Source organism: Pantherophis guttatus, chromosome 2 (assembly GCF_059756535.1).
Source record: "Pantherophis guttatus breed Tessera chromosome 2, ASM5975653v1, whole genome shotgun sequence".
NCBI lineage: Eukaryota > Metazoa > Chordata > Lepidosauria > Squamata > Colubridae > Pantherophis > Pantherophis guttatus.
The window spans coordinates 169,958,932-169,977,365 of record NC_142064.1 but is presented as its reverse complement, the minus strand read 5'-3'; the positions used below and the strand labels follow the sequence as shown (position 1 = coordinate 169,977,365).

At 40.8% G+C, this 18,434-nt stretch overlaps 2 protein-coding genes across 19 annotated transcripts in view; one reads left to right on the top strand and one right to left on the bottom strand.

The window, feature by feature from the left end:
• LOC117660059 (testis-expressed protein 47-like) overlaps positions 1 to 5,364 on the top strand; it is a 36,110-nt gene extending 30,746 nt beyond the window's left edge. For 3 of the 4 annotated variants that reach the window (XM_060688642.2, XM_087887292.1, XM_034408118.2), the window contains exon 7: positions 5,082 to 5,364. In XM_060688642.2, coding sequence (XP_060544625.2) covers positions 5,082 to 5,170 — 89 coding nt within the window. In that variant the 3' untranslated portion in view covers positions 5,171 to 5,364. Of the gene's footprint in view, positions 1 to 3,356; positions 3,417 to 5,081 lie in introns of all 4 variants that reach the window. The other variant, XM_087887291.1, reaches the window with a different exon arrangement.
• A 3,230-nt stretch (positions 5,365 to 8,594) lies between these two features.
• Positions 8,595 to 18,434, bottom strand: part of ARHGAP44 (Rho GTPase activating protein 44) — a 111,601-nt gene continuing 101,761 nt past the window's right edge. For 5 of the 15 annotated variants that reach the window (XM_087887277.1, XM_087887279.1, XM_087887284.1 and 2 more), the window contains 4 exons: positions 17,862 to 18,305; positions 16,570 to 16,721; positions 15,431 to 15,808; positions 8,595 to 10,351 (listed from right to left, as the gene is read on the bottom strand). In XM_087887277.1, the coding sequence (XP_087743403.1) occupies positions 10,212 to 10,351; positions 15,431 to 15,808; positions 16,570 to 16,721; positions 17,862 to 18,305 (1,114 nt within the window). In that variant the 3' untranslated portion in view covers positions 8,595 to 10,211. Of the gene's footprint in view, positions 10,352 to 13,353; positions 13,406 to 15,430; positions 15,809 to 16,569; positions 16,722 to 17,861; positions 18,306 to 18,434 lie in introns of all 15 variants that reach the window. The other 10 variants (XM_087887280.1, XM_087887281.1, XM_087887287.1 and 7 more) reach the window with 5 other exon arrangements.

Below are 18,434 nucleotides of genomic sequence, written 5' to 3'. Positions count from 1 at the left end.
GATGATCATTGCATAAAGTTGTCATCAGCCTAATTTGGGAGCCAAATTAAGCTGCAGCAGTAAGGTATTATGTCCTGAAATCAATCCAAATGCTACTGGGGGATTTTCATATTAAGCAGAATGAAAGATCATGAAAAGATTTACCAAACCCACTTGGATAAGCAGCAATGGCAAACTGAAAAAAACACCACACTAGTAGTTATATTTCTCTCTTATGTAGTAGTAGCAGCTCACTGCTGCATAAGTGTAGTAAAAACAGTCTTTATTGCAAATAAGCATTTGCTATAGCTTGAACATTAGTGTAAACATACCCTGTCAAAAACCTGAGCTAATCTATGACATCTTACATTCTCATTTTTATAACTGCACAAATATGATAGATACTCAACTGGGATAATTTTATTCAAAGGAATTTATGGCACATATAATAGAATCCTAAGGACGTCATTGTGTTTACTGTGCTCAATGGCCCTTGCTTGCATAAGATTATTACAACTATAAATATCTTATATTGCACACCTTTGAAATAACAAGACAGAGTGCTGAGTCAAAAGAGTATCTTGTCACATTACTTTAAGCTTTGAGGTAATTATGATAAATAACATGGCTCTTGTGCATGGTACCTGTCAGTTATAGGCTATTCTAATTAGCTATCTTCTTTTCTTTCTGGGGCAGTAGAACTCAATCTTAAAATCTCCATAGTTTTCAAGGCAATACCACTATATTATCAAAATCAATGATAAGCAAAGTCATGTAAAAATCCTAAAAGAAATATTAGAAAATGAATTATGGAAGCCTGCTGGTTCCGGATACTACATATTCATCTAGATAAGAGTTCTGCAGAATGACATAACTTTATTCCTATGAATTATAAATCACTACTTCAGAAACTGAAGGTACACTTTTAAATCAAAGAGAAGGTTGAGAGGGAATAGCCACTATGACCAATTTCATAAAGGTGTGGTCAGTTTTGCAAAGCTCTGCAACTACAGAAATTTTGCCATAGCTTCAGCTTTGTGGATACCTAGACTTCAGATGTATGATCAAAAATCTGCAAATGCTGGAGAAAGACATTGGCCCCAGGTACCCTATTCTATGCAGAAGACCTGATTTAATATCTAAAAGGGGCGACTGAGATTTGTCAATTAGTATAAGTAATCCAGATATCAGCTTTGTTTACATGCTGTGTACCCAACCCCCTTTGATTTTCTCTGTTGGAATCATTGTGGAACACAAACATATTGTGGGTTTTCTCTGATTTGGAGATGGAGAAATACAGTTAATGGCTCCATAAGCATGGAATTCCATCTGTGTACAATCGCCCTTCCATTTCTTTGGCAAATACTTCCCTTTCCTCCTAATTAAACAGCACTAATACATGCGAACTTAGTGACTAGATCTCCAAGTTGGTCTTTAGATTCCCCCACCAACCCCAAGATAATTCCCATAATTGTTAGGTTTAGACTTTGGACCAACCCTCGAAGGTGCTACTTCCCACATCTGGAGCGTCCCACCCCCAATTTAGGACTTAGACTTGCAGTTACAAAAAGATAAAGTAGGAGTAACATATTGACAAAGGACAAAAAGACTAAACAGGATTCAGAAACAGTTTGATTAAAGCTAACAGGGATAAAAAAAAAAAAAGGAGCAGTATCCAAGATCCATCAGCTGCCCAGCCATGCAATCTTAAAGAAGCAGCATTTGGCCATTATGTGAACAGAACTTTTGCTTTTTTGTTTATAAAAGCAAAAAACTTGGGAGACAAAAGCTTGTATGGATGCTGTCAGACTTCTTTCCCATGCATGTTACAGTAGAGGGTTATTCATTTAAGTAAAGTTCTCTTAAAATTCATCCATACCAGTAGGCTCAAGGGGAGTGATTACGACTGGTTACTTTTTAGGATTAAATGAAATGTAGGAGACTTTTAAAGAAGCAAAATCCTTTTTCCCATAAGCATATTTTTCTGGTTTCTCTGCATTGCTCCCAGTAGTATCTGGCGATTATGGCTCAGGGGAAAGAAATCTTCCCTTTTTATAGTGCTATAATCCCAATCTGATTCTCTCCTCATAGTATTTATCTGGGGGGGGGGGAAATCCAGCTCTGATTTAAGTTCTCTTGAGTTCTGTACAGTTAGAGAACTAGAATAGCATTAAAAGATTAACATTGCTCTCTGTAAGGCGGAGACAGAAAGAAAATAGAAAGATAATCAATTTACCCTTCTGAGGGGAAAATAGACCCACTTTGGGGATTCAAGTTGGCTAGAAATATTTTGCTGCTTCACTATTTATTTATTTTTTTTTGCCAGTAGCTATGTGGAGATTTAAACATGGGTCTAAGTGTCCTACGAGTTCCCACCTTCCTTGAGGAAATGCAGGCAGGCCAGGGAAGGTGTGAAGTTGTACACTGTTACAATAAAACCATCTTTCCCAAATTTCACTGTATTGTTTTCATTGTTCACTTGGTTTTTTTTTTAGAGGGTTAAAATTACATTAAAGGAAGGTGTAATGGCCTTCCTAAAAGTTTAGGAACCCTTGATCTATCATGTATTACAGCAATAGTAGGCAGAGGATACACAAAGGGAATGCTTTCGGTGACTACTTTTCTGACAAATAGCAGTAATTAAATGTGTATGGGACTATAATTCTGAATACTGAAAAACAAATTGTCAAGCTGCAAGGCACTGAATCCTTTTATTCTAAGCTGTGCATTAAGGGAGCACAACACAAATCAGAGTGGCAATTTAGTCCATGCGTCAATGCAGGAAAAAGTGGCGAGATTGACTTTTTACCCCCACTTTGCTGTGCCTGCATGAATGTGAAACAAACAAAAAAAAATGCTTAATGAATGTGCATACATCCTCCATATCTATGGAGATTCTCAGTCATCCAAGTCATGGTTATCCCAAAGGTGTTTTTCAAAAGGCAAGTGGATTTTTTTTTTCCTTGAAGAAGTTTTGATTCTCATCCAAAAAGCTTGTTCAGTCTTCAAGGAAACCCCCCCCCCCAAAAAAAAATAAACAAATCCAGTTCCCAAATCCAGTTTTGGGACACACATCCATCTTAGCCTTTGCAGGACCCATTCTAACCAAGGTTGGAAGCTTACCTCATTCCCACGTGGGGCAGCCAACATGTGGGGCTTGCAGTGATCAAGAATGATGGTTGTGTGGGATTGGAGTAGCATAAACGAGACTTAGACGTTGATTAAAATTTAGCCCACTGCAGACATAAGATTGTGATGCTCTTGTGTGTTTGTTAACCAAAATTTGGCTTTGGCATATCATTGGAGCGGTCATTAGCAAGGGCTTTCTTCAGAGCAAGTTAGTTCTCCAATTAATGTAGTCCTTGTTTTGGTCAAAGGATTTGTGTTTCGAAGTGATAATCCAGCATCCATTTAAATTCTTCACACCCTGCAAGAAGGTACAGTATGACGATATCTCCCCCTTGCACCCCTTGTGGTCTGTGATACACGCATGATCCTTTTCGGTGCATGAGTAGAGGCACAGGATGTTAACTGCTAGTTAGACTAACATCTCTGCTAGGCACTAGAATTGCTTTTATGTGCTTGCCACATTAACATCACTGGCTGTTGCAGTACAGGTAGTCCTTGTTTACCGACTGCCTCATTTAGTGACCATTCAGTTACAGTTGGGATGACAAAGTAACTTTGCAACTAATCCTTGCAGTTATGATCTTAGCAGGTCTTTGAAGCAAAGGAAAGCTAAGATTGGAGGCACATCCACGGTTTCACTTAGTGACCACTTCACTTAAAGACCGAGTTGCCAGTCCCATTTGTGGTCGCTAAAAGAGGACTACCAGTAGAAATAACAGGTTTGAATGTTACACAGCGTTAATTGTACTGTATATGAGCACTGGTTGGAGCAAGCTGGCTTCAGGTAGATTTCACAACACAAACAATATTAATAAAAATAGACTAACATCTTAATTCAAGACAAGGTTGATTGTAAAAAATGTTAACAAATAAGAATGAAATTTTCCAGAGCTTCTTGGTTGCAGTCCACCACTCTGTTGCTTTCTAAAGTCCCTGTGAGCTATGAAAGAAACAGTTAGTCAATAATTTGCAACTAGTGACTTTGCTTAATAGCTGTAACCTTATTTAGATGCTACTATGTTAGCTAGACTGGGGAAGAAGGAAAGTTTAATTTCAAATAAGGATACAAAATGAGACAAACTCCAGGAATGGTGTTGAACTATGTTATGTGTGAGGGGTGTAGGGTGTGGGGGAGTAGTTAATGGTTGGGTAGTCAGCATGGACAACAATTCCTGGCAATGTGGAAATGAATCATCCTTAATGTCTGCTGAACTCTAGTGAGTCAAAAGAAAATGTTATTTCCACTAGTAAGTCAGAATCATCCTTAATGTCTGCTGAACTCTAGTGAGTCAAAAGAAAATGTTACTTCCACTAGTAAGTCAGAATCACAATTGATTTTTGTCAAATCAATCGGGCCAGTCCTGAAATGGTAAACAACAGTGGCGTAGAAGTACTTTTGGTTCAAGGAATGAGTGGCACATTTTAAGGCATTCAACAACAGTGATAGGAAGAAAGTCTTACCTGTAACAACCATTCTCCATCAGGATTTGAGTAATAATCCCCAATTTTGGGACTAGATGATTGACTGAACTCTGGGCAGTATTTTTTTTTCCAAGAACCAGGTCATAAAGGTAATTTGCATGTGGACATTGTCAAACATACAGCCTTTCCCCATAGTTATCTTTTATCATTATCATATTAATGTGTGGATGTCTTAAATACATATACGTTCTTCCATGGGGAATGAAAAATCTGTGTATCATCTCTCTTCTGTATCTTAACATAAAGGTTGGCTGCCTTCATGTATGCCAGTAAGAAGTGTGCTATGTATCTCTGATGCTCGAAAGCTGACATATAGCTGCTGTTAAGCAACAAAGCTTCTCTAAGCAGTTATGAAGGACAAATGCCACATGGGCGAAGCTGGGACTTTGTCCCCATTGGCAACATTAGCTTGCATACTAGAATGCTTTCTCATCCTGGATGGTGGTCAGGAGTCTTCTTCTAACCCTCTGTTTCTTTTGCCTCAAAAACAGACAGCATGCATTCTTTGTCAGATCGGTTAAAACTCCATCTTGATTGGGCTGCTTTGAAGGAGGCTTTGAAGGAAAAAAAGTCTTTGTGACGTCTGGAAAATAGTATTGATAGAAATGTCAGATGGCATACTTGAAACTCCAATACCGAAGAATGATAATCAATGTGGACTACTTGTAATTTTTTTGAGATAATTGATTTTTTTTAATTTTAATAAAATATGTGTTCTCTCTTCAGAATTAGTATCTCTGATACTTTCAATTCAAATAAATGTAGCCCTGCATGTGTTTTGGCTCTGACATTGTTTGTAGAAGGCAGGGAGTATTATTTCAGTCCTAATCATTTTTTCTATCCAATTTAAACCTAGAGGATACACAGGAAAGGAAACCATCTTTCCCCAATTAGTATGCTACACAGGACTGTGAAAATCAATATAGCTTTATCCTAGTAACGCCTCATTTCTTATTTTCCCAGCTTGAAAAATTGTATCATATTAAAGAATGCTACTACTGGCAATTTTAGGATAGTGATATCGTCTGGAACACAGAAATGAAGGAAAAGTGCTAACTTGTTCCTGTTTACCTTCATGTTTGTATTTGGGGACAATCAAATATAAAGATTCCTCGAGGATGAATCATTGCCACAAAGGACTATGAGCTCCACCATTATCTCAATTTCAGAAATCTTATTTTCATAGTAACCCAAAAATTCCACTTCCCATCTTGTATAAGAGGCCAGTGAGAGATGGATTACATTTCTTCTTCCCATCTCTATTAAGGTATGAATCAACTTCTCTGCGATACAAAATACCAGCCAGTATTTACTCCTTTAAATGGAAGGCACCAGGAAACTATGAAAGTTCAGAAGGTAAAATAACAGCTCACACTTTCATAAAGAAATTGTGCTGGAATCCTGCCAGTTCCAGATACTCAGCTGGTAGCAGTTGACCTTCAGATCCAAAACAGATGGAAGCACACAGCAACCTATCAGAGTCATGCTATCCATCTCATTGAACCACAGAGGCCTCTTTTGAACTAATAAATTCTAAGTGTTGGGTTTTGATTTTAGGTCTAAGATAGTCAGGAGAATTCCTCTGGTGTTGGAACAGCAGCCCATGATGAGATCTGGCAGTGAACCCGAGTCCCAGACTGCTTACCATGTTCATGAAGGGAAAGGAATATAATTTCTCTATCAGGGAGAATGAGTTTTAAATGTTTTCTCACAACTTCTACTAATGTGGATCCAAGACCAGTATTTCTGTCGGCTCATGAGTCAGGTGAAATCAGTTAGAAAAGCCTTGGCCAAGGCCAAGTCTTGTGGTCTGGTCTCCATCTCAACATACAATAATAAAGTTATGCCTGAGTGCACGAGCGAATGTGGCACACATCAAGTGAGAGTTAAGAACTTGAATTAGAATGTAAACAGGGAGGAGAGGAAGTTAAGGGACAGTAGAATTCAGAAGGCATTTTTGACATGGTTGATGTCCAAACTTACATGGCAGCTGCAACCAGAGAGACTGGCCTTAAAGGAGTGTAATAATACTTAGAATGTTTGCTATATAGTAGCGATTCACAACACTGAGAATGTCCACCCCTTACTCAACGCTTACAGAATCACTGGCACAACTGAAAAGATTTTGAATTTTACACATATCACTTAAAGATTATTATTGGTTATTGCTGTTGGTATGCAGACGTATAGCTTCACTTGCGATCTTATCAGTTTTTATTCCTCTAGTTGTTCCCTACTCACAGGCCTTCATAAAAGATGGGAGACACTTTGAAAGCAGCCTGAGGCGATTGGTAACACATGGCTGATTTAAGATTTTGAAGAAAAAAAAAAATTCTGAAGCCCAACTTTCAAAGGAATAACACTGGTTAAAAATGTGTTTTGAAAGACTTATTTCAAAAGATTTAAGCTTCCTTAGTTCCTGCATCTCTGTATAAGGGAGCAAATGCATCTTATGAATGGATGCATTGGATTTCAAAAAATTTCTAGTTTTGTAACCACTCTTTTCCCCAATGATTCTGTAACATATGCTTGGGAATAGCGTATGCCCATGAAGAAATTCCTCCTGGTACCATTCCGGTTGCAGAACCAGTTCCACCAATGTTCCCCTTTTGTCCCTTTCCAATTAAATGAAAGTAGTTGAATTTTTGCTTATCACCACCACCACAATCATCATCGTATCCCATGCAATTGGCAATATGGTATGAGAGGATGGGCAGGCAATATAGATACTATTATTGTGGACTGCATCTAAATGCTGTAAAACACCACAGAACAGGGGTGTCAAACTGGATTTCTTTGAGGGCCGGATCAGCATTGTAGTTCTCTTCTGTAGGCTGGCTGGGGTGGGGGGGAGATGGGACGGACGCCTCCTGTAGCACCCTGCCAGTCAAAACAAGGCACGGGGGGACCATGCCGACAGTCTCCTGCAGCACTTTGCTGGCCAAAATGAGGTGGGGGTGGGCCATGCGCGGACCCCCGTGCCCCGTTTTGGCTGTCAGAGGCACCACGGGTTGGTCCTTTGCTATTTCCAGGCCAGCCCAGTGGGCCAGATTTAAGCACCCTGTGGGCCGGATCCAGTCCGCGGACCTTGAGTTTCACACCCCTGCCGTAGAGCCCCCTTCTTGCTCTCTTCCCCTCACCATTACCAATGTCCCCCCCCAATTTGCATATATTATTTTTTTCAAAGTTCATGAGCAGATTTGGAGGCTGAACACACGACTGCATGTTGCTCTCCTGCCAATTTCTATTATTAATGGGATGACACCATTAGATACAACTTCATCATAATGTGTTGGGTTTAAGCGTAGCAACTGGGACAGACCAGTGGTCTTCCATTTACCTAGCAGGGAGATTATTCTACTTATGGCCAAATTCACGGCTGCTGCTGCTGCACAGTAAAAGAAATGGATCAGGATCTGAAGTGGTTGACAATGCAGGTAGTCTTCAACCTACGACCACAATTGAGTCCAAAATTTATGTTGCTAAATGAGACATTTGTCAAGCGAATTTTGTCTCATTTTACAAACTTTCTTGCCACAGTCGTTAAGTGAATTATTGCAATTGTTAAGTTAGTAACACGGAGGTTACTGAGTCTGGCTTCCCCATTGAAGGTCGCAAAAGATGACCACGTGATCTCAGGACACTGCAACCATCATAAAAATAGGAGTAAGTTGCCAAGCATCTGAATTTTGATCACATGATCATGGGGATGCTGCAGTGTGAAAAATGGCCATAAGTCACTTTTTTCAGTGATGTTGTAACTTTGAACAGTCGCTAAACAAACTGTTGTAAGCTGAGGACTACCTGTACAGGTTTCACATCATTCTAATTCTCAGCCAGTCCAAAAACATACTAAAAGCTGGTAGAGATATTACTCGCAGCAATTAAAGAGCTGCTTCAACATCTGACATGCTGAACATTTATTAGACTTGTAATACTAAGTTTAATATTGCAATGTCCTCAATAAATAAATAAACCAAAACAGAGAAAAGAGAAAGCACAAACGTCATTAACTGTACTTTAATGACACCGTAAGTCAGTGGAGTGGAGCAGTGAGGCCAGAAATGGAGAAAGCAGGAGATTGCTCCCAGAAAGGACCTGCTTTGTGCCTTGACTGGCTCTATGGCTCCCTTTTTGAGCAGCAAGAACACCAGGTGACAGAACTGGGGGAAGTATGAAAGTTCTATCACTCCTTCTTTTACCAAAAAGTGTGCACCTGGTTTGTTGCCTTTTCTAGTTTGGGCAATGAGGTACACAGTATCACAACTGGTAGCAAAGCAAGAGCATATGAACTTGCATAAATGCTGCCAAAGAAGAGTCAAGAGACATTTACCATTCATCTGAGTGTGACTATGTATGTACGTACATATGGGCTGGAAGAGTCATTATAAGCATTTAAATTTACATTGTACATTTGTACAACAGTTCAGGTGGAATGGCCCCGAATAAACCAAATATATATATATATGTATATTTATATATATATTTATAGACTTTGTATGTACAAATATATATCCATCTTGACAGATATATCTCAACTCTTTGAAAAGGATAAAAGCTAATAACATCTGTCTTTGCATGCACAGCTGTGAATTCTGTTCTGCTCAGTTGGATCCTGTTTAAAATGCTATGGAGAGCTGCAATCTGCCCCCTAGAAATGTGTCCTGCTAGGGGAATTTCTCTCCCTTTTCCTTGCCTTTGTGGGGGAGAGGGGAATAAGCCCATGGTGCTGGTGAAGAAAAACTCCTCATGGCCAGATTCCACCTCCAAAACACACAACAAGGATATACTTTTATTGCTAATCAAATAACCATGGGTAGGGAGGGCATTACCCAAACAATCTCACCACTATGGTTTTCATTCTGATCAAAGCCAAATGAAGCAATGCTGTGCTCTTCCACTGTCCGTAAGTTGCTCCTTGCCCAGAGGAAGTCAAGGAAGGAAGGAAGGGATGGAATGAAAAATAGACCCAGGTACCAGCAAAAGTGTCATGGGAAAGGGATGAGAAGAACAGGAGTTCTGAAGATTCCAGAAAACCAAACAAAAGGCTTTCAGGAGAAACAGAAGGATGTCCCTTGGTTGATCTGCAAGGACAAGCAGCTTGAACTGGATAAATGGAGACTTGGCTGCTGGAAAGAGGAGGAGCAGCAGGAGCAACAGCAGAAAGAAGAGATGGTGGCAACGGCCCTCCATGTCATTCACCCAGGGAGACAGTCTACCCCCTCTCACCTCTTTGTTCTTTGTTGAAGGCCGGAATGAAATGAATCTCCAGATAGGTAAGATTAAACTTTTTTTTTTTTTTAAGATAAGGGTCCAAAAGCTTATAAAGGAGATAAATAGGCACCACATCAAAAAGGCAAAATTTGGATAAGGCTAAACAAACAGGAGAGAGAGAGAAAAAAAAATAATTAAATGGAAATTGCACCAGCAATGCCCTTTGCCACAGAGACAGGCTTAGCACCAGGCCCAGAGGGCTGTCAGTCTTGCACAAGTGGCTGGCAAGTGAAAGTCCAGAAGAGACATCCCTTGACAAGGTCTCTGGATATGCCTCCTTCAGCAATGTTCATGGGGCACCGATATGTACAAGAAAGCACTCTAAAGGAATAAGAGGGATCTTCATGTCATAGGGCGGTGCTTTCTGAATCCTCCTCTGAACGTATTTTTCCTGGTACCGGATGTCTCTGGACTTGACCCGAAGGATCCAAGTGAAGTGTGGCATCAACCTCTACATGGATGGAAGGGATATCAAGATGGGCCAGATCTGTAACCAGGCACAGACAGAAAGGGAGACAAATTACTATCCTGTTCCAAGCCTTTTTCTGCCCACCCCGTGTATACATTTTAGTTAATCTGATAATGTAGAAGCTTTAACTGAACAGAGCAATGAGTACAGTTCTTAGAGCCTGTTAATGCCAGAGAAAGGGATGTCATAATATAATCTTTGCTTATTCCTTTTTGCTTTTATTCTTTAGAGTTATGCCTTCCCTGGAAGCATTCCTTGCTAAGTGAATCTGTGAACACAACCTGGTAGTCAAATGGTGGGCAAATAATATCTGGATGATCACCTATCCTAAAACCTCTTATGAAGCAAGGGCTTCTTATACAGCTGCTTTTTTTATCGTTTCAACATGATCAAATGTTTCCTTTGCTCCTTATCACAGCTCGGCTTAAAACAGAACCGCCTGGCAAAGGAGCCAATACCACAATAATCCTTTTACTCAGAATTTGAAATCTCTGTTTTTCCCTCCCCTTTTGCTCAACAGTAAATATTCCAGTCATGAACCAAGGTGATGGGGACTTTGGTTCGTAAGGAAAATGTGTACAATCACTATTAAGGAATTCATGTACTTTACTATCAATGCCTTATGAATAACAAATAATTTGGCAGGTTTTTGGGGTTTGGAGGGTTAGGGAGATGGCTTAATCCAAAATGCCAGAGGAATTTCCAAAAAGCAGACAGGTTAATACTTCCTAAATTCTAGTTTACTGCTGAAAAAGTGAATAAGTGATTCAATTCTCTACACTGCATGCTGCTCCCTGGTGGCCACTATAAACTTTGAAGGAGACAAAGCTATTAGATGACAAAAGCCCCTTTCTGGTGATACCATTCATATGTTATCAGTGGGAAGCCTTTCTTTATGCATTCAAACTTCCATGTGAGCTGGAACTTGTGAAATTAGGCTCTAATTCACATGGAGGACTTCATCTCCTTGAAGTGCTATCTCCTTGCTATCTTCAGGTGAAGAACTCAACATGTGAAGGTCTCCCCTAAGTTGTAACAACATTGAAGAATTGTCAATATGACAGAGGGCAATAGGAAGCCTTCTATAAAACATGTGGGACATGCAGAACAGCTCTTCAGCAATATCACTGTGTGACTTACAAAGGGGAAGAGTGGCTCACTTTCAAAGCACGGCCTGAAAAGTGTAATAAAGGAGCACACATCCAAGAGAGAATGAATATATATGCATTTCAACTCCAAATATAACCAGGTTCACAGCATATCCCACATGAGTTCTTTCTCCAATCATATTATTTGATTCATAAGAGAAATTCAAAGTGAGGTCAGAAGTGATTCGACACTGTTGGACAAACTCTCGCTTATGGAAGATTAGGAGAATACATGATATGGGGTAGGGTAGGATAAATACTTAATTACAGACAAACGACACCATGCAGATTGTTCTGAACAAGTAATGTTCTCTGCAAATTGCAAGCTATTTCCAAAACTAGACAAGATGCTCACAGGACCACAAGATACCATGGAACAGTCTGTTCATTCACACCTTCCAAACAATCAGCACTTTGGGGATATTTGGGATACCAAAGGGAAACCTCCCTGACATTTTCAGTTGGTCAATCTGTGTAGGAAAATCAGTTCAGAACCATCAAATTCCTCAACTTAAAGAAAGGCTTTTCAAATTGTTTGAAAATACCTCAAAACTCATTAAAAGAACTGGGAGATGTAGGCAAAGAAATGAGGGACATCTAGTGCAAGAGGAATGGTCCTTTTCTATTTAGGGCAGTGTTTCTCATCCATGACAACTCTTAAGTTGTATGGATTTCAACTCCCAGAATTTCCTAGCCAGTGTGAGATTTAAAGAAGGGAAATAAAACATTTTCACAGTTAACCAGATTGCTTTGATACTTGTAGCCCTCACTGCAAATTTCAAAAACAGCTGCCCAGTTTGGAACCATCGGGCGGAACCGCACAGCAGCAGTAGTGACAAAATTTGTAGTAATTTTGCAACCAGTAATCCAAATGACGAAATTTGTAGTAATTTTGCAACCAGTAATCCAAAGGCAAATGCACACCAAGCAATGTATTTATGTTAAATCCAGTTTTTCATCTGCTCTGTCCCAAAATTTCTTACAGCACAGGATGCAGATTGTCCTCTCTTGTTTAGTGAGAGATACCTTATTCTACGCTATTTAAAAAATGAACATCTTTCCAAATCATTGTAACCATGATTGAATGCAAGTGAGAAAGATGGGAACTTGCATCTATCAAGAGTCTGTGAGTGGCATAGGAAACTTATAATTTAAGCAAACAAACCCCTCACAGTGTAATTTACACACGAACACATCCAAAGTTGAAGAAATAAGAAAGTTACTCCCAAATACTCATGGGAAACACACTTTTTAAAAAGGAATGATTCACAAAACTTTAGTGACTGATGTGTAGAAGAGCATTCCATTGAAAAGGCTGCTCTTCTTGGATGGTGAGAGAAGATCCCATCGTCTATGTGAATTGGCTACACACCTTATCTGAACCTTCCTGTGCTCTTGAAGTGCCCCAGATGTGGTTCTTTTGGCTTCATCCATAACAGTGAGTGCCACTAGTATTAGTTAAATGGTAATATCATGACATCCCTTTGGAAAGAACACATGGAATGGCAGAGGGAGAGAGTTAACATTGGAAAGAAAGGACCAGCAAGGTTAGGTGCAAGTGAATCCTGTGGCTTGGAAAGGAATTAGTTGAATGAATTTAACTGTCTGTGTTCCAAAAGGCTGCCGCACATGAAGGCCAGTGATTTAGAGAAGCACCCTCCAAGTTTACTAATAATAGCATTATCAGAAAGCTTGGAATGGGCTTCAGGCTGGAGCAGCCATGGTGTTCTGGATCAGCGGGCCCCATGCAAGGCCAGTGAGATGGTGATAGGTGACTCTGAGACGAGGCATAGTCGCAGGGCAGGGCAGGGGCAGTAGGTGGTAGTAGCAGAAGGGCAAAGGTTCAGGGAAGATGGTGGGACTCCAGCTTACCCCAAGCAGTCCCCTCACACCTATCCAATATTGCACCACGTGTTTCAAACAGCTGCAAGGACACAATAATAGGATTGGGAAATAGGAACAGAAGAGAAACAGCAGCAACAAGACAAAAGTAAAACACAACGGAAAGTCTAAACAACAATACACCTATCTACCCATCCCTGAATAGAAAGCTGGTGAGACCTGATCTCTTCTCATTGGCCTTTCATTGGATGAAATAGTGATCTGTCTGAAGACTGGCCATTTAGTCCTGGCATGATGGGAGCTGCGGCCATCTCTCATTACTGCCTAATATTCATACCATTCCAGTTTCTAATATTCATTTCATTAGAAGGATTAGCTCAAGACTTCAGCATACTACGAACCAGCTAGTTCCCCACCCCCCAAATATAATAAAATAGAGACTGTTTACAGAGGTTTAAAAACTCTTTAAATCTCCCATCTTTTTGCCAATTCCCTTGGCTCTCACTTGTCAGCTAGAAGTATTTGTGCCTAAATCTATATCCCCTCCTCCCGCCTTTGCAAATCCAAGATTAGAAACTTCAGCCCAATTGAAAACAATCTAGTGCTCATCCAAGCATCAGACATGAAAATAGTGGGACAGTTCTAATTCTTTCTGAAATGCCCATGTTTAGGAAGGAATCCAGCTCCTGGAAAACCTGCGAGGTTGCAGAAAACTGTTCTAAATAGAATATTTTCTATTTTCTAGTATTCATAGTACTAGCCAAGTCAAGTTACAAGGGGCGGTGTTCACCCTGCTGTCAAAACAGCTGCATTATTTACTGTTTATAAAACATACTGAAGAGGGAGATTGGCACTTATGAATCAATGGCTCTGGGATGGGGTGGACAGGAAGAATGTGGTCAAATAGGCAAGTTGCCTTTTGCCACCAAATTGTCAAACTGGGTCAAATTGTCAGCATTTGGCAGTGTAACCTTGTATGTTTGAAGCATGACTTCACTGTTTAACTCACCCCAAGGGACATTAAACCCTGGCCATGTTCCTTGAGATCTTCAGAAGGTGGAAAGAAAAATGTTAAAAACTGAGAAACACAGTGCCAACTTAGAACAGGACTTACTCCAGTTGGCACAGCTATGCTAAAGAGAAATTTGCACCATATGTGCATGCAATATGGCACATCCAGGGGTATGTTACTATCATAAGTGCCTAAAGTAAAGCCTGGAGGAATACATGCTACTATGCAGCAATTTGCTAAAGACAGCAGTGCATGCTGGGATATATTATCTCTGGAGAAAGGAAGAATCAGCCTCACTTGCCCTTTGGTCTGGAAATACCTTAAGATAAAAATCCTGCTTTCATACCTATCCTATGTCCCTCAAGGTCATCATCATCAAAAATCAAGCAGCTCCTTAGGTCATAATGCCAGAAAGTATCCCACTTTCCTTCATCACAATGATAGCAATAGCAATAGCTCTTAGACTTATATACTGCTTCACAGTGCTTTACAGCCCTGTCTAAGCAGTTTACAGAGTTAGCATATTGCCTCCAATAATTTGGGTCCTCATTTTACCCACCTCGGAAGGATGGAAGGCTGAGTCAACCTTGAGCCTGGTGAGATTCAAACTGCCAAATTGCAGTCTGCAGAAGTAGCCTGCAGTACTGCACTCTAACCACTGTGCCACCTCAGCTCTTTTATCTTACTCTTTGGCTGTTTTGTTTTGTATACAATACTTGCCCACCTATCTACAGGAATAGATTTCTTTCTTTTCTTTAGTTCATTTAAGCTAAAATAAGGATAAATAAAATGAGCATTCTTGATTTTGAAATCAAGGCTATGGGAAAACCAGAAAAACAAAGGGTAGCAGCCCTGCAAAATGCCACTTCAGTCTTGACTTGATTACAGTGGCCCCTATAAGACCTCTGCTTCACTTGGGCTGTTCCCATCTGTGTAGTCCTTCTGCAGTGTCCATCACTAACTCTGTCTTCCATACTTAAAAGGAAGAAAAACCAGAACCCGCATAACCTCTTCCCTGCACCACCTGATCTCTGCTGGTAATCCCAGCTGTTTCCCAAACCACAAGCCGATGTCCCACTTTCTCTATCTGGTTACCTGTGGACATGCTCTCTCCAGGAGACATGTCATCTAGTATGGTGTGCTCTGTGGACTGTGGACTGGAGCCAGATGCACTGGATGTGGGAGGCTGTGGAGGTGGCAGTGTAGGCCTCTGTCGTGGCTTGGGGGTAGGCCGAGATTTGGTTAAAGTGCTTGTTAGGGAAGGAGGAGAAGACAGGGAAGGAGCTGCCGCTGGGGAGAGAGGGCCTGAACTCAAGGAGTAGCTTGGTGGGTAACTCAGTCCATAGGGCGATGGAGTGCTGGGTGGAGTGGGAGAAAGGCTGGCCGGAGATGGCTGCCCTGTCGATGGATCAGACATACCACCAGACTGGCCATAAGGACCCTTGGCGGGGAGTGGGGTCAGCTTCTTTGAAACTGTAGATAATGAGAGAGAGAGAAAAAAAAGACGGAAAGAAATGAGGATCAATGTTCATTGGAACTCAGCTGAGCTGCTTACTACCAGTTTCTGAACACAGTGGACAAATCCTAATCAGAGTTAGCAGATGAATTTGAAACAAGTCTAATGTAAAAAGTGGCCCTAATGATTTATCCAGTAGAACCACATATGGGCCAGTAGAACCACATATTTCAGAGGTGGTATCCTAGACACAAGTTATTCTTTACAGCCTCCCTCCTAATTATGTGACACCAAATTCAAGCTACTAAATGTTTTACAGTTGTTTTTTTTTTTTGTCTTCTTGTTTTAACCAGTTCTCAGTTTTAACCAGTTCCTTTGCTGGTATAGTGATTGAATATTGAATGTTGAATATTATTACATAAATGTAACTATGAATGCTAGTTAAAAATGCTACTTGTCAGTTGTCAGAAGCTTCCCAAATTCATGTATGTAGCCCCCAAATCCACCACTAAAATTGACACGAAACAATTAATATTTGGGACAGTTATATTAATACTATTTAAGTCATTAAATTGCAAGACAATTGTATTTAATCAAATTTAGTTTTCACTCTACTCCCTTCATATTTGGGACATGCATCTCCTGGCATATCATTCAAAGTTGGCCGTACAGAAATTGGGCACTTTTGCTCTATCTATGGTGGATAGTGGAGCATACTTTTGCTTTCAGTAGTTCTCTATCTTCCGGATAAATTAGATCTCAAATATAAAACGCATACCTTTCCGCAGGGTGTGTGGACTTTGTTCTGTGGATAGCTGCGCTGTAGGACCTGGGAGCTGTTGTGCAGTCCCACCACCTGGTGTTGTGTGGCTGCAAGCCGGGCTTCCTTTCTGCCCAGACACTAGCGAGAGTTCCTTGGTTTTCAGAGTGCTAAAAGCAAAATAAAAGATCAAGAAGTTGTAAGTTATATATGCCAGGAGATGCACACATCTCAGATCCCTTAATTTTCCTGGCAGAGTCCCAGGGTGCTCCCTGATAAGATAAACCAATGATATTTGCAAAGCAAAGCATGTTTATGTCTTACTCCCAAACACATGCCTAAAGGACCAGACAATCTTGCACATCCACCTTCAAAGCAGTTTAAGCATGAGGAGAGCATGAATGAAGCCACAGCCCTCTCAATCATTCTGTACACAGCAATGAGACAAAACAAAAATGGAGGGAAGCTGTTTTGAGCTTATTCTGGCATTCAGTCTGTCCTTATGATGGGGAGAGGAAGGAGTGTTTTATAAATTAAATACGTTTTTGTGTCTTGGACTTGGGAGCATATCCATCATCCAAATCTGGCCTTCATATACCATTCTTAATTCATTTGATCGTAGGCGAGGTAAAATCCCCACGAGCCACTTATCTGCCAGGGTTAGCCAATGTGCCCCAATGTCCAAGGCATCAATAGTGAGCAACAATTTTGCTCAGTGAAACTGAGGCTGATAGATACAAAATCCACTAACTGGAATCTTAGTGGAAGGACTCAAAAGCTGCTTTTTGTTGCTGGGGATGTCTCATAATGCCATAATGGTGATGGGCTGGTTAGTTCCAAAGAATCTGCTGCTTTGGCACTGTTGGCTATGGCCCAGTTCACAATCACACTGGATAAAGGATTTTGCTGCACTCCAAAGAAAGAATGGGATTGCTATTGCAGTTTCTCTATGAATTCTTAGAAACTATTATTTTGGGAAGATGACGAGAATTCTCCTGGAATAGCTCTTGTCTCCTTGCAGAATTTCTTTTCTCAAGCTCCCTAGAGAAAGAACACAAGCCACTAAACCAGTGTTTTGAACTGTCATTTAGAGTTTGGTATCTATTGTCTATCGACCAAAGCAACCAAAATGCTCTTGAACATTGAGAAGGCTACCAGCAGGGTGGGGTCCAAAGAAATGCCTTTTCTGTTTTCCTGAGGACAGCTGGGGTCTAAACCCCATTCTCTGGTATCCCAAAAGGGTTAGCAGGTGGTGGTCACCCTTCCAGAAGCCACCATGCCCTGCCAGTGTCAAATAAACAATTATTTACCTAGTGAGCCCGGCTCCTCTGTCTCTGGCACAGGTGCAGCTGACCCAGGGGGAAGAAATTGACATGCTGGAGCTATACGGAAGAGTGCCAGGAGGATTAGGTTTGGATAAGGTGAAAGCGGTTTTTGTGGTGACAAAGGAAAGGTTAGTCTCAGGACCATGCAGTTCTGTGAGGGAAATCTGCTTAGGGAGATGTAGGAAATTAATGTCAAATGACTGAAAGGAGGGGGAAGAAGAACAGGAGGAAGAACAAGGGGGAGGAAGTGTTGGGTTGTTCCCTGCCCAATGGTATGGCGGCAAGGGAGGCTCAGGCCTAGTGCATGGGCTGGTCCTGGGGGGGTAAGGGTAGAAGGAAGAGTAGTGGGGGTACAAGGGAGACTTGTCGTCTTCAGGGGATGGATAGATGTAACAGGAATCCGACCAATTAGACGACACACCATCCGTGCTGCAAAGGTCCAAAACAAAAAAAACAAAACAAAAAGGAAAAAAAAAAGAGCAGAGAGCATTTGTACAAGGAAGCACTGAACTGGAGTTCCAATCACAGCCCCAAAGCATGAGGGTGGCAGAAGAGCAA